Genomic DNA, 21,105 nt, shown 5'->3' on the forward strand with positions numbered 1-21,105 from the left:
ATTTACTAGTGAGGAACAGCTGGACCTGAAGATTTCTTTGCTGAGGATTTTAGAAATTTATCTATTAATCTTCTGAGAGATAATTTAGTTTTCTATTCATCTGTTCAATTTTCTTAGTAGTTGTAAGCCTATTCAGAGGAGATACCGCATAATGAATGAGCTGTGGTGCTTTCTGTTTTTTGTGGTGGGGCTCTTTTTCCTCTAAATCCCAAGCTCTCTGTGCATAGAGGTCTTTGAAGCAGCCCGTACCATCCTCTGAGATGTGTGGGCGCTGTGGTGCTGTCTTGTTTTATGCCTGGTATTGGTAACCTGCATCATTCTCTTCCTTTGTCAACAGACTGCTTTATTGTCTTAATCTTTCCATTTTCTCTATCATTTTACTATTTTCAGTTTTTTGATTGCTTCTCTTACCTCTCTGATGTGATGCCTTCTATTTTCTTTGAGTTTATTTTGTGTTTCTCTTTCTACATTATTTAACTGAAACCTTAGGTTAATACATGCATTCAGTGTTAAAGTTTTCCCCCTTCAGGACTGCTTGCATTGTATCCACATATTTTATGTCATAGGTTCATTTTTATTCAATCAAATGCTTTTTCCCTTTCTCTCACTTAAAAAAAATTGTGTATTTAAAAGTTAGAGTTACAGAGAGAGTGGAAGAGATAGAGAGAAGGATGGACAGAGACAAAATGAAAGAGCAATGTTGATTTTCCATCTTCTAGCTACCTCCCCAGATGGCCGCAATGGCTGGAGCTGAGCCAGGCTGAAGCAAGGAGCTAAGAATTTCTTCTGGGTCTCCCTTTTGAGTGACAGGGCCCAGAGACTTGGGCCCTCCTCCACTGCCTTTCTCAGGCCATTCGTAGGGAGTTGAATCAGAAGTGGAGTGATCAGAACTGAAACAAGTACCCATATGTGATGCTGCCAGCACAGGTGGCGACTTTCCTCGCTGTGCCACAACATTAGCAACATTCTAAGCAATAAGCGCTTATTCTTAGCATTCTTTCATATTTTTTTCTTTGATGGATTACTTACGAGTTCATTGCTTAGTTTTTGAGTTCTTTGTTTTTTTTTTTTTCAGATGTTTTGCCATATTTCCCTTGCAGAATTCTAGTTTGGTTACTTGATGGTCAGAGAAAATTCTTTCTATGTTGTCAGTTCCTTTAAGTTTGTTTAATATGGGTGATAGAAATAAGTTCGGGAAGAGTGGGAGATAAAGTTGGTTCTGTTACTGCCAGTGTTGAAGCGTCCTGGGCAGATGTTGCCGTGCTCTATTCTGCGCTTACTCACCTGGACAGGGGCAAAGCTTAGTGTTTTTGCAGTGTTTAGCTGGATTGGAATAGTTTTTGTCTATACATTTTGCCTTGAAGCTGGCCATATCCTGTTGTCTGGCCTTGAGGAAGACTCCCTTCCCTTTCCCCGCCGCATGTATTGACACTGCTGAATTGGTGGCTTTTCCAGACTTAGTCCTTGATCAGCAAAGCTGACATGAAACCTCAGCAAGCTCACCCTTGTGTTGCTGCCTGCGTGTTGGTTCCCAGCCAAACTCAGAATCTTCTATGTCCATCTAGAAAGGAGTGTCCAGGATGTTTTCAGTTGTAGTTAGAGGGAGGAATAGGGAATAAGCATCTCTTCTGTCTTTTGAGATCCATACGTATCACTGTAGCTGTTTTTAGGACTTCCCCTGTATTACAAGGTTTTAGCAAATGCATTAGCGATGTGCCTCAGTGTGGTTTTATTGGCATTGCTCTTGCTTGGGGTGTGTTGTACTTCTTGACTCCCGGACTATAAAGGTGTTGGAGTGTTATTCCAGAAGGTAGGTCATTAAAGTAAATCAAGAAGTATCAGAAATAGGCGTTACTCTTGGGTTACTGTAAAGCACACACACTATACAAACAGTGCCAGCAAATTGGCTCCCTAGGCAGCGTAGAGTTTATATCATTACCTTATGCCGTTTAATCCCTTTTGCAGTTCTAAGAAAGCTGTGGTGGGGAAAACCAGAATGGTATAGGTCTGACACACTCACAGTGCTCTTCTCCTGAGGGTTGTAGATCACTGTCTACAAGAGTTCACTTTTTCTTTGTTCTGTCATGTCTGCCTTTACCACGTTTTCTGAGCCAGCATATCTCAAGAACAGACAATTTTAGGGAGCTTGGACTCCTCGCTACTTGTTTAAGCCTAATGGTGATTCAAGAACAAAAATATGCAACGGGGCTGCCCTGGAATCGGAATTTGGCATCCACCTCGCTGAAGAAGCTGTGCATCAGAACAGGATGAAGTAGTCTGGACCCACAGCTGTGGGTTTGCAAGAGTTTATGGACTTAGAAGGGTATTACAGTGGCATTGATCTTCATGGGGCAGAGTGGAACTTACGAGTTTTGCTGGACTGTAGAGGCAAGGACAGTGGCACCACTGCTGTAGCTGACTATAAAGGTAGAAGGGCATCTCATTTCAGAGCTTGCAGTGGTAAGATAGCCAGCCAAAGAGAACTATTGTTTAGTAAATACCTCAATTAAGCCTGTTTCCCTTAGTGGTTGGAAAGTAGTAGTATTTGTCAAAGCCTCTGATTTTATCCTTTTAACATTTCTCATCGTGTTTCTGATGATGTCTCTTCAGCTGGCATACCATGTAATGCTGTTTATAACAGCTTAGTCTGTGCCCTTTTCCACTCAGTGTGATTATCGCATTATAGAAAGACAACCGTTGAAATTAGTAAGAAGCAATCAATTTCATGTCTTTTCTATTGACATAAATTACTATATTTATTGCAAGAAACACATTCACTTAGACACTACTGAATTATTATCAACCTACTGTGACCTCGAGGTGGTCGATATTTCATTCTATAGCTTTTACTTTAAAAACAAAATAGATGTCCAATACATGAAGAATGTGAAGTTCAGCAGATGTGACATATGTCAGGGTGGGCGTCTGCCTGGAAGATGGTCTATGCCTGATGAGAGGATGTCTTGTAAATGTGAGGAAAGCCACTGGCAGGTATGAAAGTAATGCGTGAGTTAAATAAGCTGAGAGGAACTACTGTGTGCTTGATGAAATACTGCCTTTTGTAAATGGACACAATGTTTGATTTTGCATTCTTGCTTTCAGCTCTGATTATAGCTATGCAAGGTGTTTTTATTTCAGGATAATTTTTTTCTGTGTAATTATCTGACCAAATGCTGGCATATGTTGATAATTTCTTTTCTCATTTTCAGTCACTTAAGAGAGAGTGCCTCAACTTGAAGTATCCTCTTTAGCTTCCACGTGATGGTTTTATGTTTTAGAAGTGTGCTCATTTTATAATGACTCATAATGGATTTAAAATCACTTGAAGATGGCTTTGTTGATATAACTTGAGAAACTTGTATTTTACTCTTTATATATAAAATCATGCATATTTATGAAGTGCCATGTGATGTTTCCATACTGGTATGTGTTCTGTAAACCTTCAAGACAGAATTTATCTCCCCAAATGTGTATCATTTCTTTATGGTAGCAACACTCAGCATTCTCTCTCCTAGCTTTGTGACATGTATGATAGAGTATGTTTTTATTATTTGTGTTCACCTTCCTGTGAAACAACACCACAGAACTTGCCCCTTGTATCTTGGTACCTGTCAGTCAAGTACCAGCTTCCATCTGGCTCTGCTCCCTAGCCTTCCGGGCATCTCCTAACCATCCCTCTACTCTTTAACTTCTCTAAGAGCAACTTTCTCAGGTTCCACAGAAGGTTGAAGTCCTGCAGTACTTGTCTGTTATATACCATCTTCAGGTTCCAGCCGATAGCAATGTTTCCTATAAATCAGTGTTTGGATTAGAGTGTTTGGATCACTGGGATTCTGCTTCTCTCTGAGATAGGCAAGGATGCCCAGAAAAGCTGAGCAGGAGTTGGAGGCCGCACGCTGCCTGTGAGGGAGTCTCCCTCAGGGCACCATTTCCCAGGGACTCTCTGTGAGGGTTAGACTACTCTCAGTTCACGACTGCGTCACGGGAGGTGGGCTGGGTGCTATTCTGGGCATTTCAGGTCCCTTTCTCTACGCCAGGCATATCGAGGGATTTGGAAAGTAGGGTAAATTTTCATAATTGGCTCAGGCAAGACTCCCAGCTTTGTCCTAGAACTTTCCAGAAAAGAGTCAAATGTCTAGTCTCATATACTCAAACACTTGGCTACAAAATAATCATAAACTGAGATTTTTTGGCTTTCTGGAGTTTCAGAAAAATAAATAACAAGATTCAGCTGATGGAATCCAAAATTAAAGACTTCTTTAATAAACCAGGAACCCAAGTTCAGTCTTCCGATCAACCTCAAAGAATGTATTCAGATGTGGGAATCAGCTGTGGTTAACTGGTTAAACAGACTTAAGGAGAAATTCTTTTGAATACTGCTAATTTTTTTTCCCTATTTTAGTTTCACTAAATGAGATCCCTTGTCTGGAATTTTCTGAGAGTTCTGTACTTTATACAAACAGCAGATTGGCCTCCAACTTGCAGGTCCTGACCTCTAGCCTTGCATCTCCATTTTGCCAGAGAAATGCTAGGCACCCTGGGTGCAGCCATCTCACAGTCACTTCTCCGTGTTTCCTAGGTGACGAGTGCGACATTGACATAAACGAATGTGACAGTAATCCCTGCCATCACGCTGGAACTTGCCTGGACCAGCCCAATGGCTATAGCTGCCACTGCTCACATGGCTGGGTGGGAGCAAACTGTGAAATCCGTAAGTATTTTGCCAGATCCTCTACTGTAGCATTACGTTTGCCTGCAGCAAGACGAAGATGCCAGCTGTAACCAGATAACTCCTGCTCACCAGTCACTGGCAAGGCAGTGAGCCCTGGAGACAACACAGGTTACCCAGGCCTCCCAAGCCCCGTCTAGCGCTCCCGCCCTCCCGTGCACTGTGCCCACTCCTTCCAGTGTCTGAATCCAGCTTTCCCGGAGTGAGGACTTTCACATGTCATCCAGAGTTCACCACTACTCATGCAGCCAAAAATGTGCTTCGCGGAGAAGCATCAGAATCCTATCAGAAAATAGAGCCTTTGTGTCAGATTTTTTTTTTCTTTTGGTGAAACCAAACAAAACAGAATGTAAATTCATTTTGCACTTAAGTCTGCAAGGGTCTTCAAGTGGATTAAGTTCCTTCAAGTGCCTGGAAAGAAGTCCAATGAAGGCAAAGCTTAAAAGAAAATCTGAAAAACATTTCAGGCTGCTCCAAGTTAAGTGTTGTCTTGTGGTGAACTTGCAGCAGTTTCACCATGTTGCAGTCGGCCCTTGAGATGTACAGACACCAGGAGTGAGCTGAGCGGACAGAGGGATGGAGAGCTGATATGCAGCTGTGTGTTTAGCTGTTTGAGAAAGTGCTGGTCATTCTGCTGTGACAGCTACGTCCTTAGTCTCTTCCTAGAACAAGAGGGGTCCTTTTCACCCCATCCTAGAGTCCTCAGTGCATAGGGACCCTTACCTGTGGTGTATGTTTGGAATAAGGGTGGTGAATGCACAACGTTCTAGCTGTCTATCTGGTTCTCACCCTGACTTTGGCTTTCTTTGTGTGACTGGGCTTAGTTGTGCTGAGCCTCAGTGTACTTAACCATAAAATGAGACCAGTCTTCATTCCAAAATGTGATGATGTGGAATGACACATATCATGCATTCTGATAGTCACATCTGTGTATTACTTTTGAAATCATATTGTGAAGATAAACCTGTATAGGAGAGTATGGATAAGAAAGTTCAGAAACACTAAGAGTGTCCAGTAAATTTTAAACTCAAGTCCAATGCTAGTAAAAATGTATATAAATTATACTTATTTCCAATAATGATGATAATAAAAATATTCAAGCTTGGGTTCAAATCCAAGCTAAATTGTGTTGTAGCTATTGTAATGTGGGCACACAAATTTCCCTCTCACAGTCTTGTCCTTCCCACTAATGTGATTACATTAGGCCCACTCAGGTAATCCAAGTTAATCACCCTATCTCGATAGCCTCAATTTAAGCACATTACAAAAGTCTCCTTTGTCATATAAAGTAACACATCCATAGAACCTGGGGATTAGAGTGTGGGCATGGTTGGGAGACATTATTCTGCCTAACACCCCATCCTATCAATAATACCTGCCTTTTCTTCCAGCTTGATTGATTGATCAAGTTGGGGATGACATAGAATTTTACTGGTTATAGCATCATTCTAGTTGTGGTGAATGTTTGAGCAGACATGACTTGCCATCATGAAAGATGAAGATGTGGAGAATGGTTGAGGCATTGGGTCCAGTCCAGTGTCTTCTGGCCCCCAGGCCCTCACAGTGCATGATGACACATCTCACCTCCCTGGCTTTTTAGTTCTTCATTTACAAAAGGAGAGATTAACCGGCAAGGTTCATTCTTCCAGCTCCAGAAGTGTAGATTCCATCCTTCAAATAGTGTGGTCCTATATCAGCAGGCACAAAAGGTAAGGCAGATATATTCTGCTGCCTTTACCTTCCAGAATGGCACAAAGTATCTCCTACTATACATGGCATGAGTGGGGGGAAAGGAGAGGAGGGGATCTATCCTGACATACATACGGGCTATTCCCCATGGCACTGAGAGCACCTGTGCATGCTGAAAACACAGCACCACCCCGTCACTGGGGAGCCCTACTCAGGTAGATGGCTTCTCATCTACCATTGCTGACGATGCTGAAACCTAGTGGGACCGGTGGATTAATCCCAATTTAGCTGTTCCACACTTGCTTCCTCTGCTCCCTGTTTATCCGCCAATGAGTGTTTCTTAGACATTTGTTTGTTCAGGGGCCGAATTTTTGGCACAGCAACCATCCAACAGTTGTTACGTGCTTAATCCGTTATGTGGACAGGCGAGCTGCTTTGTGTCTGTTCCTCACTTTTGTGTAAATCAGCCTTTTTGCAAAACCAAAAATAATTTTTATCACTACCTCACATCGGTAAACACTGTGAACCTTTTCTCATGTATTCTTTTAAAAATATTAGTTCTATTATTATTAAAGATTTATTTATTTGTATTGGAAAGTCAGATTTACAGAGAGGAGAGACAGAAAGATCTTCCATCTGCTGGTTCACTCCCCAAGTGGCTGCAACAGCCAGAGCTTAAACAATCCTAAGCCAGGAGCCCGGAGCCTCTTCCAGATCTCTCATATGGGTGTGGATTCCAAGGCCTTGGGTCGGCCTCTACTTCTTTCCCAGGCCACAAGCAGGGAACTGGAATTGAAATGGAGCAGGTGAAATATGAACCAGTGCCCATATGTGATCCCAGTGGATACAAGGCAAGGATTTAGCCAATAGGCTACCACACTGGGCCCTATCATGTATTCCTGTAGATGTATTCAATAGACTATGCAAGTCTCTTTTGTTTCCCTATAGTAAAGGATTATTTTATTCATCTTGTGTTTTTTTTTTAAGATTTATTTTATTTTTATTGGAAAGTCAGATATACAGAGAGGAGGAGAGATAGAGAGGAAGATCTTCTGTCTGTTGATTCACTCCCCAAGTGGCCACAACAGCCAGAGCTGAGCTGATCCAAAGCCAGGAGCCAGGAGCTTCTTCTGGGTCTCCAACATGGGTGCAGGGTCCTAAGGCTTTGGACTATCCTCCACTGATTTCTCAAGCCATGAGCAGGGAGCTGGATGGGAAGTGAGACCACTGAGATTAGAGTTGGCGCCCATATGGGATCCTTGTGTGTGCAAGGCAAGAACTTTAGCCATTCGGCTACCATGCTGGGTCTGCTCTACTTGTTAATACTGCCGCCTCTCAGTAGACAGCAGCCTACTCGTGTGAGAGTATCAGTAAGGTAATGTCTCAGAGCTGGAATGGCTAGGTTAAAGGGCTTTCAGTTTTAATACTTGGATTTGGCATGATGGTTATTATTGTTGTAATTTTTCACAAGTGTTTATCTATATACGTTGGCTCTTTGCTTTTTAAATCTTTGTCTTGGAAGCAATGATGTGGCAGTCCCAAGGTGACTTGGAAATTACGCTTATTTCGTACTTACCCTGTTGATGTTTTGAGCACCGCTTACTTTTCCTGGAATAACTGTGGCTGTGTGTGAGGAACGTAGCCTGACCGAGCGGAGAGAATGCTGCTCTGGAGTCGCGTGGGGGAACTCAGTGCTGTGACTTGACGTCGTTGTGAGTTGCAACTCAGCTGCTCCGTGGCTGGAAAATAAGATCTCTTAGCCCCAGTCCTTGAGAAATGGGACAGTGAATGTCAGCGTGTACTGCGGTGCCTGGCACCCACGGGGACTCAGTACATGGCTGCTTGAACTGTTGATGAGCTGTCCTTCTCTTTGATCACTAGTGATCCCTGGAAGTCTACCCGGAGTGAGATTTGTGTTTCCCAAATGCACTGTTGACATGTGAGAGAATGTGGGTTAAAAAGCACTTTCTACAAATACGGAGTATTTTAGGGTCACACACAGTATATGGATCGATGGTTGCTGTTGATAGAATTAGGCCTTGCCATTTCCCTTGTGGCGTAGAAACAGCACATGAGCAGATCTTTCTAGTCTTCTCTGAAAACTGCTGATGGGTTTATGTACCGGGGGAATGGTTCTCAGGCCTCTGGCTGCAACCCGCCGGAAGATATGATTCATATCTTGACGCTATGTATGACACATAAATATGCACATAAGCACCCCAAACGTGAAATAATACTTTTTCCTGAGTGACACACTCTGATACAGTTTTCTAATTTTTTTTCCAAAATATGAGTATAGTCTTACTTCATTGATTTCTGCAATCTTCACTTTGCAAACCACTACTTTATTCATTGAAATATGTGGCTGTAGAAACACAATGCCTGGATTTAAGCACATATTCTCTTATTCACTTTTAAAAAATTATATAAAGGGTATGAATTTTATGGTTTTAGGAGCCTAATGAAACTTCCCATCCTATTCTCCCACCTATTGTCTCTTGTCCTTTCTTTCCTATTAATTTTTGCAGTGGCATATTCTCACCAGCTTAACCCTCCACTAAGTAAAGAATTCAGCAAGCAGTAGGCTTCTTCTGCCAGCTGTGATGTGCATTAATCCTGGGAAAATCACTTCCCTCCGAGTCTCATTGGTTCTTGTATTAGTTAGAGATAACAGTATCTTCCTTAGAACATTTTAAGAGGAATAAGTGATTTAACTCCCAAGACACTTAGAATCCAAACCAGCACATATAGACTTTTCAGTCAATGTCAGCTGTTACTCACCAAGATAATGAGCTCATTGTCCACCTGACGTGATCATGTGGGGGTCTTGAAGACACTTCCTATTGAAAACACACACACACACACACACACACACACACACACACACACACGTGTTCAGGTCTTCTGGTCAGCATTGAATGTCTTGGTGTGATCCCTGCTCAGCTACAGGGCACAGCTGTGCTTGGCTTTGTTTGTGGGTACCTTGTGAGATCTCTGTATCCCTCAGCAGACTTGGGCCCCATGAGCAAACTTTTCACTTTTTTTCTGGCACAAAGTAGGTACTTGATGCTCTGAATGGATTCCAGGGAAGAAGTGTATCTGTTCCTTCTGTTCCCTTCTTCCATGTGTGCGGATTCGCAAGGGTTAATTTCTTTTTCCATCTTACTGTTTTGGTTGCACCTGTAACCTTTAGCTACAGGAAACATAATGTAATCCAGAGGTTCCCCTTGCAGTTGTTCTGGGTAGCAGATTGTCTCAGAAATTCTGAAGCTACTAAACGACATCTCCACAATGACATTCTCATCTACTCACTTTTACTCTATAAATAACTAAGGTAGACGAATTAACTAGTCGTAGTCCATGGCTAACCCCCTTTCCCAACTGAAGGAATTTTGGGGACCAACTCAAATGCTTAGTGCAAAAGCACTTTGTGGAATACAAAATCCCAGTTAAGGAAAAATGAAGAGGATGCCTTCTTTTTGAACAGCTCATGTGCTTGTGTTTCTGACTGTGCACCTGCTGGGACTGATAAGTTGACCCCATCAGTCTGGATCATGCTGCTTCCCCGTGCTGTGCAGCCAACATGCAGAGGGATTCCAAGCATGCAGCAAAGTGTGGTTTTGGAGGGTGGTGTGCCTGGACTGGCAGACAGCAATTGCAGCCACCTGGTGCAGACCAACTTGCTGCCTGTGTGACCAAGTATTGACTTTGCTCAGTTCTAGCCTGGCTACTAAACTCAAGTTTAGTTAGCAAGACATTCACCTTCACTCCCATCAGAAAAGTTTCAGGAGATGGTAAAATAGAATATAACTTTAAAGAAAAGTGTAGAGAGAGGAAAGAAAGTAGAAGTTTTTGGAGTCATTTGGAGAAAGTTTTCTCAAAAGCCAGACCACTTGGAATGCAGACACGTGGGAGATGGAGCAGGCGGTGAGGAATGGCAGCTGTGGAGGAACTCAGAGAAACTGAGCCCAAGATCAGCACCATTGTTTTTTTCAAAGCAGTAGCCATGTGATTGTGTGTTTTGGCTTTTACACAATTAACACAAGTGTCAAGTCATTTGTTTATTGGGTAGATCACCAGAAATGGACTTGTGATGACCAACACCATATCTGCGTGCTCTACTGAGCTGGAGTACAGGCGAGCTGCCCTCGTGTTTCTGCTAAATGGATGTTGTAATGTTCCTCATGGAGCCTCGAACTCCAGTTTGTGTCTGATTTTTTTTAGAGACTGTTAGAATAAATAGAAATCAAGTGAATTGGTCTTACTCTTTTAGCTGCAAAAGTAAATCTTGTCTCTCACATGTACCACCTATTGCCAAATGACATGGCTGCTGATTTAGCCATGGAGTTTTGCTTCTGTTTCTACAAAGCAACTTTCTGTCATGACGTCATTTGTGGCGATTTATGTTACCGCACCTGTGTTTGCAAGCTGGTTCAGACGGAGCAGAGAGAGTCAGTCACACTAAACTCCATGTGCCAGGAGCTCAGGCCGGCCAACTCCAGTGGCACCAGTCAGATTATCTGGACCCAAACTCAGAAGTCATTCCCTGCATCCTTTCCTCTCCCTTTCTCAGGGACCGTCCAGGCTGGGCACCCGGGTCACTTTGCTGTTGGGCTTCTCAGAAATGTCTCTGAGGACTTGTCCTGTTGTTGCATCTTTATCTGAGCTCTGCAGATGTTAACAGTTCAAGGCAAGGGATGGCTAATCCTTGATCCCATAAGCACTGAAGAAGTAGCTGAGATGAAGTTGTGGACATCTAGGAGCCACAAACATGAGGGTATTTTAACAAGCTCGTTGAAATGGAATTAAATGGTGAAGCGTGTGGGTGCAAAATATCTGAAATCCATGTTATTTTCCTCTTAACATTTTCAGTGAACTTTCTTCTTTTTTAAAGAAGATTTGTTTATTTGGAAATGAGGGTTATACAGAGAGAGATGGAAATCAGAGTTACACAGAGAGAAGGAGAGAGAGAATCACTTGTTCACTGCTTTTCTGCTCCAGATGACTGCAATGACCAGTACTTGGCCAGGAGCTTCAGCCACGTCTCCCACTTGGATGGTTTCCGAATACTTGGGCAATCCTAACCTGCTTTTCCTAGGCTGTTAACAGGGAGCTGCATCAGAAGCAGAGCAACTGGAACTTGAACAGGTGCTCAGTACAGGATGCCAGCTTTGAGGACGGTGGCTCTACCTCCCAGGCCACAACACCAACCCCTCCATAGACTTTTTAAGGAATCTGGATATGCATGGATTTCAAATGGTTTTTTTTTTCCTACCAAAGCAAACCTTTTAACTACATTTTGTAAAAATTTTTCCTCACTTAAAATAGAATAGGGAGATGATTCCTGAAGATTTCACAGTACTTCTTTCCTAGGCCACAATCAGGAAACTAAATTGAAAGTGCAGCAGTCTGGACACAAACTGGCACCGAGATTGGATGCCGGCTCTGTCAGGCAGAGGATTAGCTTGCTACCCTACCACTCTGGCCCCTACATGAACTTCAGCTTTTCAATGAGTAGTTAGATATTCTGAAGTCATATACAGTTCACAAATTATTTTATTACATAAGTAGGTCATGTTAGAATACATCATTTTCATTTCAGCCTTTTGCTGGTTAATTAATATTTTTACATTTTACTAAGAGCCTAATATTAATGCTATGTCTCATTTTTTGTCTGTTATAAATCATGTTGGAGCCGATGGGGTGGTACGAGAGCACAAGAATAGGGGACATGTAGCTACACCTGCAATGTTTTATCTCTTTCTAAAAATTATCTGAAGACTCTAAAGCAAAATGTGAAGGCTTATTAACTCCCAGTAATGAATACAGGATTCCTGGTGATTTTCCGAGCCTTTCTATGAATATGTAGTAGTGGGGCATTTCACATTTAAAGTTGTGATTCTAAGATGAATTTTCTTAGACAGGGGATTTCTGCATTTACAGGGGTTATTTCTGCAGCACAAATCCTAAAACACATTAAAATATGTGCCTCAGAAGGGTAATGTATCAAGTTATAGTCTCTATTCCTGTGTGCCCTTGTCAACTGTGCTTATCATATTTTAAAAATAACATTTGGATGTCGGTAGAGAAATTTCATTTAAAAGATAATTATGGAGCTGAGCAGTTTTCCACTCACATTCCTTCGATGAACTCTCTACCCCCTCTGCACGTTTTCCCGTGACATATTCCTGGGTTTTCATGATTTGGGAAAAGCCATTATGCCTTAAATCCTTCATCCCTTGATCTGGACTATGCATAGAGGATGATTCTTCTAGGTTTGCTGGCTCTGAAATGGTAAATTACTGATGCCAGGGAAGGAAAGACAAGTTGCAAAGGCCACAACTCATGCCCAGCCCTGTGCTTGCTTTGGCCTTCAGACCTGCAGTGGAAGTCCGGTCACATGGCGGAGAGCCTCACCAACATGCCCCGGCACTCTCTGTACATCATCATCGGAGCCCTCTGCGTCGCCTTCATCCTCATGCTCATCATCCTCATCGTGGGCATCTGCCGCATCAGCCGCATCGAGTACCAGGGCTCCGCCCGGCCTGCCTATGAGGAGTTCTACAACTGCCGCAGCATCGACAGCGAGTTCAGCAATGCCATCGCTTCCATCCGTCATGCCAGGTGGGCTTCCGGGGTGTCAGCGGGCAGGGGAAGCGCTGCTCACAGGTGCACCTTCTTGGTACCAGGTTTGTAACAGACACAGGATATCGCGAGAAGATAAAGCATAGTAAGTGCAGTGCTGTAACGGGACAGCAGGCAGCCAGGCTGTGCGACCAGCTCTGGTTTACACTGAATACTTTCGTTCATCTAATTTGTGTTCATCATTGCATCAGTAGCTGATTGTTAATTTCTCTGTGTTGAAGCATTTCCCGATGATTTCTGGGATATTGGACTATGCTGCTTTCAGACCATTTGCCTAGATGGATGATTCTGATTGATGCGGGGACTTACAAAAGGATAATGAAACAGCTTCCATGTCACTTCTAGAGTCCATCCTGATAGAGAGCAGTGTCCTGCTGTGGAGGGAGGATTCCAGCAAGGTCTGGGCTGATGTGCTTGTCAGGGGAAGTCTATGCATGAGGCCTCAGGCAACAGAACAGTTTTAGCTACTCCATGACTGGGTATTTTAAAAGACCATTTGATAGCTCCACACACTGAGAAATGGATAAGTAATCCTTAGTAATAACAGTCATGTTAAATCACCCTTATTAAAGGTTTGTACAGATCACACCGGATTTGCTTCTGAGCCATTATAAACAACTCAGCTAATGTAAAGAGTATTTATCCTAAAAAAGACAATAGCAACCTTGTCCATTGAAGTGAGCCATGTTTTCTTTCCATCAGTGGACTAACCTGAAGAGATCAGCTCAGAAGTCAGTATAGTTGAGACTGGCTGAAGTTGATGCCTTAGGGCTGGGTTCAAGGGCACTGTTAGCTGGATGACACCCGCTGAGATGTCATCTGTTGGTGCTGGTCAAGACACACACTGACAGAATTCTGTCTCAATGCTGCAGATACGAAGAGGTGCAAAAAAAAGTCTTCTTTAGAAGATCAAACCCCAAATCTTGCAACTGTTTCTTTGCTCCACAAAGTTACAGTTGGCTTCTGGGAAGAGGAGCTGGTGGCACTTGGGAGGTGAGGCGGTCCTGCCGTGATGCCTGGATGGACCTGAACCCAGCTGTGATTTAATTGTGAGAGACAGCAGGGAGCCTGGCCTCCTCCTCAGGGCCTGCGCTGCTGCTCTTCCTGCCTCCTGCTCCTGAGGCCCGTTCAGGCAGCAGTGCTCCCAAACAGCATGATCTCCTCTCAGGCACCTGCTTCTGTGTCCCGAGGATCCTGGCACACAGAAGATCTCAGCAAATTTTCAGGTCAGAAATGAGTGGGTGATCTCAGTGAGGGGTTGACCCAGCACCAGACCCATGACCCCAGCCTAGGAAATCAGATCCCCCCCACCTCGAGAGGTATTGTAGGTAAGGCCCGTTCAGGAGCCAAGAGGCAAGCTTTGTAAAGCTGGAGATGAATTTTTCTTCCCATGTAGGCCTCTTGGGAAGGAAAAAAAGAATAGTCTTGAAACTCCTGAAGCAGAGAATCGACTGGAATGCATTTTACAAACCTGGATTCTATTTGGCACTGATTTTTATCAGAAATATGTATGGCAGGTTTCCTAGCCAACAAGCTGCTGCACGCACCGGTGACAGCAGATGGAATGATGATATTAAAGGAGTGTCTTCCCAAATAGCTGGAATTCAGGAGAACATCTCCCTTGGCAGCTGAATTAGTGACCATCTCATGTTTCTGCAGCCTGCCTGTGCAGAGGTTGTGGCTGGGTCTCTGGCCTACTGGCCCCTGTTGCTCCCTTTCTGGGAAACACTAGAAAGGCATTGGCAAACTCTCAGTCATTTGGATGTTACCCTCCACCTACTGCGTATCTCAGACTGTCTGCCTGCCGCCAGTCTGGATGTGATACTGAAGGCAAATGAACATAGCACAATGCTCTGTGGGAGGATGCTGAGTGGGTCACCCGGGACACTCACAAGTGACTGGGGAAATACCTGGTGATACTGAGGTTGGCCATCTGTTGTTGTTGTCTTCTCTCCGGAGTCACCTGTGCGTTGGCAGCTTGCTGACACACAGGCAGCAGAGTTTGTAACTGGTTGGCCAGAGCTGAGTTCTGGTGGCTCTTTCTGAGTTCTGATCCTGAGGTCGCATCTTGGTTGCTGGAAGCCAGGTCTCAGCAGGAAAGGCCTGATCTCACAAAGCAGAAAAAGGCAAGCCATGGATGGACAGTATTGCTCAGCAGCTCCAAACACAGTGGTTTTGGTCTTTCTCAGTCCTGGGTCACGGCCATTCTCTACAGCGTTGGCTGGCTGTGAACTTGGTAGAGAAGGTCTGCTCTTAGAGCTGCTGCACACGGCCCTTTATTCTTGTAGAGAAATGGGCACATGAGACTTGTCACCACCTGTAATGTTTGCGCCCTGCTGGTGTCACAGCTTCTGTTTAGTGCCTCTGTGGCGGCCAGCATCGACTGAGAGCTTCCTGTGGGTCAGACGCCATTCTAAATGGTTCTGAGATAAGGCATTGGGAAAAATCTGAATCTGTAGTCCATGACACAGGTGGCAAGAATGGGCTTAGAGAGATCATGCAACTTATACAAGGTTTCTTACGTGGGAAGTCCAGGGTAAAAGATGTGCTAGCTCGAGGGCAGTGTCTTCAAATGCACCCAGTATGTAGACGGTCACCAGGAGTGGGAAAAGAGACTCACAGGTCGCGTGTTCTTCACGTGCATGGAGGCTGCAGCGAAACGCCTAGAACTCAGGCCCCAGAGGCCAGATAATTCCACCTCCCACAAGGAGTCTGACCTCGAAAACTGATTCCTAATCTTTTATTTCCTCTTCTGGTAAAGTGGGACAAGTGTAACCTGCTCATCCCCTAAGTTGCTGTGACAATGAGATGAGAGGATCAGTCCCTAGAATTGAGACAATCACGGGACTCTGGTGTGACATGAACACTGACCTCAGTGCCTGACGTGCGAGCTCTCGGCGGGCCTCGAGGAGGAGCTGGGAAGAAGCGTTTGAACTGCTTTTCTGGAGGGAGAGGGCATGCCTGCTCATGTACATCCCGGAGAACGCTGGCGCCCTCCTGGAAGCTCAGCAGTATCTCCTAAGTGTCATGGTGTGTGGTCGCAGCTCAGCGGGGAGTTAACAGGCGGAAACGTGACCATAGCTGCCCACCAGCTCTTGAAGAATCAGTTGTTCCCACTGATTTTCTAAACTTGTATGATATTTTTTTTAATAGACAAGAATGCTTTCCCAGTCAAACTTCACACAGAGTTGAGGGTGAGAATTCAGTTGCAAACAGTATGCAGAGTATATTCTCGCTTTTGTTAACATGTGTAATAAATATTATATATGCGAATGCGTCCGTAAGTTCACAAGAAAGTAGAATTAAAAGAGAAGTTTGTTTTGGTACAAAAATTTTTTTAAGTCCATTTAAATCAATTTTTTCATAATAAGCATTTTTTTCCATAGCTGTTTGAAGATTTCTCATATACATGGTTTTAAGATTTTTGATACAAAATAAACCTAGCCTTTGATTTTATTTCCTATGAACTATTTGAAGTTCCCTTGTATGACATATTCAGAGGTGCTTACTACATACCTGCTAACGGAGCTGAAAAGATTTTGTGGTGCGGAGTGGCCACAACAAAGGATAACACACAAAACATTGACGCCTTTTCCCTTGGGGAAGGAAACAAAAATGATTGTTAGGGTGTTCAGTAGTGGCCTTCAGGCCACACAACCTGTTGTGAATACTCCACTCTTGCTATATTACACGTAAACATCCAGAATCAGTGTGAGTGGCTCGACTACAGTCCAAGAAAGCTGCTTAACACCAGGCAACAGGCTGAACTTGGCCTGCAGCTAATAGTTTGCTAACCCCTACACAGCAATTTAATTTTCTCTAGCTCCTAATTTTTTCTTTCACAACTAAAATGTATCCCGATAAGAAAAACAGCATGCTACTTGAGAAAAGAACAATCATGTTTTAAAACTGTGGTAAAAAATTAAGCAGCCTCTTATGCTGCTTTAGTGCCTGGAGTTTAAGATAGAAGGCTACAGGTGTTTCTTCATCTCCTGGCATGTACCCAGTTTTGAGAAATGAAGGAGGTAGAAAAAGCTGTTACTGTTTGAAAGGTCAGCATGGGCACACGTCCCTGGATCCCCAAGGATGAGTCCACCCTGGTGAGAGAGGTTGGCAATTCCGTTGTATCAGACATGGGATATGTATGTGACATCCATCAGATGTTCTATCAAGCAGACCATTTTCACTTTGGCTCAGTAGATGCTACACGTGGGGTGGGGCGCTCTGTGATTCACCTGTGTCAGAAGAGCTAAATTCTGACAGCTGGAACACTGAAAGGGGATTTCAGGCCCCGGCCTGATTGCGCCTTCCCTGCTGGACACATCAGTCCGAGGTTCACCAGTTTATCTTGCTAACGTCACGGTCCTCCGTGACCCGTTCCTGTCATCACCATGTGCCCCAGGAAGGTGGGCAGTCTGGAGGCAAAGTCGTGCTGCCTGCCCAGCTGTCTGCTTTGAGCACACACAGGTGAACAAATGGCTCATTGTGGAGGGGTGTCAGCAGTTGTCTAGCACACTCAGTGACTGCACAACAGCCACTCTCAGTCTCACATTTAATTTTATGGTCCTTTGAACAATACCTTGCTTTTGGTTGAATAAAACAGAGACATCTAATTTTCTAGATTTTGAGGAAACTGATTCTTCTTCAAACAGTAAAGACATATGAAAATATCTTTTAAAAAAATCTAACGGAGTCCATCAAGTTTAGATTTTTCTTCTTGGTCAATTATAAATTTTCAGTTAATTAATATGATTTTTTGGTTCATACATCAAAGTTTCCACAGGAAGCCATAGCTATAAGCTAGGATGTGGAGAAGTTTCTATAGGGTTGGTAAATTTTTCTGTTAAATTATTAGTAGTAAGTAATACATTTTGAACAATGTATGTGGCAGCTTTGAAAACTTGTCAGAATATATGTTTTTTTCCCTTAAAGCAGTTTCTGATGAGTTCAGACTTGAGGGGAAGGGTCAGGTGCAGCAGGCCTTTCCCACTCTCCGCTCAGCCTGGAACTCGACCCAACCTCTGCAGATACAAGTCCAGGCTCAGCGCAGCATCACATTTCAGAGACGGAAGTCTTGCTAAGGGGTGCAGGCTGGCTCTGGGTCTCCTGGGGCACAAAGCGTTGACTTCCCCACCTCTAGCCTGGTATACCTCCCTGCTCCTGAAGGTCAATCAAACGGGAATGAATGGGAGTTCAAGATTGACAAATGGCTGCAAATGAAAGATGATCTGACGAATGCACTGTTTTCTCGTCCCCATCCCCCGCCATGCCAAACTCGCCACAACCCCGTGGATCCTGCTTCTCTTCTCCAAGCATAGCGTGTATCAGGGAGCAAGAGACAGAGAGGCACCCAAGCTCTGGTGGTTGAACCCCTTTATTTCAGAGGAACCCCCTTTTTCAAAATGCAACATTCTTCTGAAATTCCTTTTTAATAAACCCGGTTGGACACATCTAAAGGAAGGGGGAGAACTGGTGGGTTTTTGTGGACGATTGTTTAAATTCTGTTGTACTCCAAGGCTTTTAGGAAAGGTGAGGGGTCTTACCTTTCAGACCACCCAGAAGTTGAGTTAGCTTTATTGTAATAACTGCTTAAGACTGGCTTAGCAGTAAATCCTGAAATTGGGTTTGACTTCCCTGGCTTCTAGGAGTCTTCAACCCTGCCATCCAGGGGATTTTTGTGTTTGCAGATCTGTTGGGACAATGGCTTGTGTGTACCTGGGGCTTGGGGTTGGCATGATAGATGCTGGGAGACTGCATGAACAGGTGTCTCTGCATTTGACACTACTTCCTGTTCTCTTCCTCTGTTATATTGAGGTCTCAAAGGACCTCAAAACCTTCACAGCTTATCCCTGAAAATCCACGGGAGAGGTTGTCTGTCTGTAACACCCTCCCCCCCACCACCACATGCTGTATTTCAAGCGCTAGAGTGGATGTAACATACGCTTTGTTCTCCAAGACTTATAGGTCTTAGAAGATAAAGGCAAATCAACATATGTTTTCTTAAAACCTGTTGTGGCGTTGTCATGCCCAACTGCTTTGCCAGGATTTAATGTAAAAACTTTGACATTTGTTTGGCCTGTCTTGTGAAATCCATTCTTTGGTGTTTGCATCAAATATTCATGTTTTACCTATCAGTGTTAATATCAGGATTCTTTTATTTCTGCACCAACAAACTAGAGGATGTGTTCAATGGACTACTGCTAGGGTTCCATTTGATTCTTGAGTGTAAGTCATTGTTACCACTTGCCTTTAACAGGACTTAAGCTCTTATATGCATCCAACCAGAATCCTCTTTCTCTGTGATTTCAGATTTGGAAAGAAATCTCGGCCTGCGATGTATGATGTAACGCCCATTGCCTATGAAGATTACAGTCCGGATGACAAACCTTTGGTCACACTGATTAAGACAAAAGATTTGTAATCTTTCCCTCTCTCTCTCTCTCTTTTTTTTTTGGATTATTTTTCAAAAAGATGGGTTACTACACTCATTGAAATATTTTTAAGAAAATAAAAAGCTTAAGAAATTAAAAATGTTAGCTGCTCAAGAGTTTTCGGTAGAATATTCAAGAACTAATTTTCTGCAGCTTTTAGTTTGAAAGAATATTTTAAAAACACAGAATTTGTGAACTCCATAGCCTACATTTTAATGTACTTTCTAAACTGTACGCTTCTACAAGTGTGTGCTGTTTCATGGTAGACACTATTGCGAAACCCAGATGAAATTCTGCACTTGTTACAGAGTAAGTCTAATCAAGAAGTTGCTGAGTGCTGGCAGTAGAGTTAGGAGAACATGTAAGTAGAGTATGATACATAATACAGTATATCCCTTACCTAAAGAGAAGTCAGAAATGTTTGTTTTGTGAAAACGACGCTAGTTGAATTTATTATTCCTCTCCTGAATGGAATTAGCCTCTGCCTTATTCAGTGCATGAGTAAGTGATTTATTTCTGCACTGTTTGAACTTTGCAGAACCACGATTTTGAGTTTGTTTTTGTCATTTGTGTAACAGTCTTCAAACTAGGCCTTGAAACCAACCACAAGGAAGGGGTCTAGTGCAGCAAATTACGATGGAGTTCTGTCTCTATTTTTCTTCCAGCCCTCAAGGTTTTCTATTGTGAGTAAACTGAATTTACGTTTGAGTTGTTGTGTTGCTAAGAGGTAGTCAGTGTAAGAGCGTACTGGTTCCTTCAGTAGTAAGTATTTCTCATAGTGCATCTTTATTTATATCCAGGACATTCTTGTGGCTGTATTTGATTGGTATGTGCTTCTTCTGATTCTTGCTAATTTCAGGAATATTGAATAAACGTTATTAAGTCAAGGAATCACTTGTTTCTCCTTTTTTTAAATTGCATAAATCATTTTGGGTTTTATGTTGGTGGTCAAACCAATGCTTGTTCTGTTTACAGCATTTTAAACACCCTGAGGTATTTCCATGGTTTGCATGTGGTTGCCATGGGCCCTCCAAGGGCCCACAACAGATTTGGTCCCCATGATGACAGAATGGGAGGGAATGGAACTTTTAGGAGGTGGAAAGGTCCTTGGACCACTGGAAGAGCCGCCCTGGGAGAGGATTTAGGATGCTCTTTGTGACCCCTGAGCTCCTTCAAGAGTGAGTCCTTAGCAAAGTGAGCCTGACCATTGGGTGTATCTCCAGCTTTCTGTTTGGAGATGTGGCTTTCTCCTTGCGCACCTGCTCCTGCGTTGTGGTGCCATGCACCTTTGGGCCCTCACCAAAAGCTGAACCAATGGAAGCACCTGACCAGAACCCTGAGGTGAATAAATCTCTCTTCTTTATGAAGTTAGTCTGCTTCAGGTCCGTGGCAATAGCAGTGGAAATTAGATAACACAGCATCTCTGTGTGTGCCACAGCTGCCCCTGTGGTTGCCCGACTTCCAGATTGTCAGTGAGCCACCCTTGTTGCTTGCCAACGTGAACCTCATGACAAAAAAAGGAGAGGAAGAATTCTCATCTGTAGTTTTGCATCTGAACTTCCCAATGAAATGCAGCGCTTATGAATATTGCATTCAGAGACACCTGCAGCT

General features: G+C 43.5%; 1 protein-coding gene across 1 annotated transcript in view; it reads left to right on the forward strand.

Moving 5' to 3' along the window:
• LOC121168087 (delta and Notch-like epidermal growth factor-related receptor) overlaps positions 1-20,385 on the forward strand; it is a gene marked incomplete at its 5' end in the record, with an annotated part of 181,059 nt that extends 160,674 nt beyond the window's left edge. The window contains 3 exons of the mRNA XM_040997852.1: positions 4,580-4,711; positions 12,796-13,042; positions 19,373-20,385. Of these exons, the coding sequence (XP_040853786.1) occupies positions 4,580-4,711; positions 12,796-13,042; positions 19,373-19,484 (491 nt within the window). The remainder of the gene's footprint in view (positions 1-4,579; positions 4,712-12,795; positions 13,043-19,372) is intronic.
• Between the last annotated feature and the right edge of the window lie 720 nt (positions 20,386-21,105).

The sequence above is a fragment of the Ochotona curzoniae genome, unplaced genomic scaffold (assembly GCF_017591425.1).
Source record: "Ochotona curzoniae isolate NIBS_2020 unplaced genomic scaffold, NIBS_Ocur_1.0 patch52, whole genome shotgun sequence".
NCBI classification, from domain to species: domain Eukaryota; kingdom Metazoa; phylum Chordata; class Mammalia; order Lagomorpha; family Ochotonidae; genus Ochotona; species Ochotona curzoniae.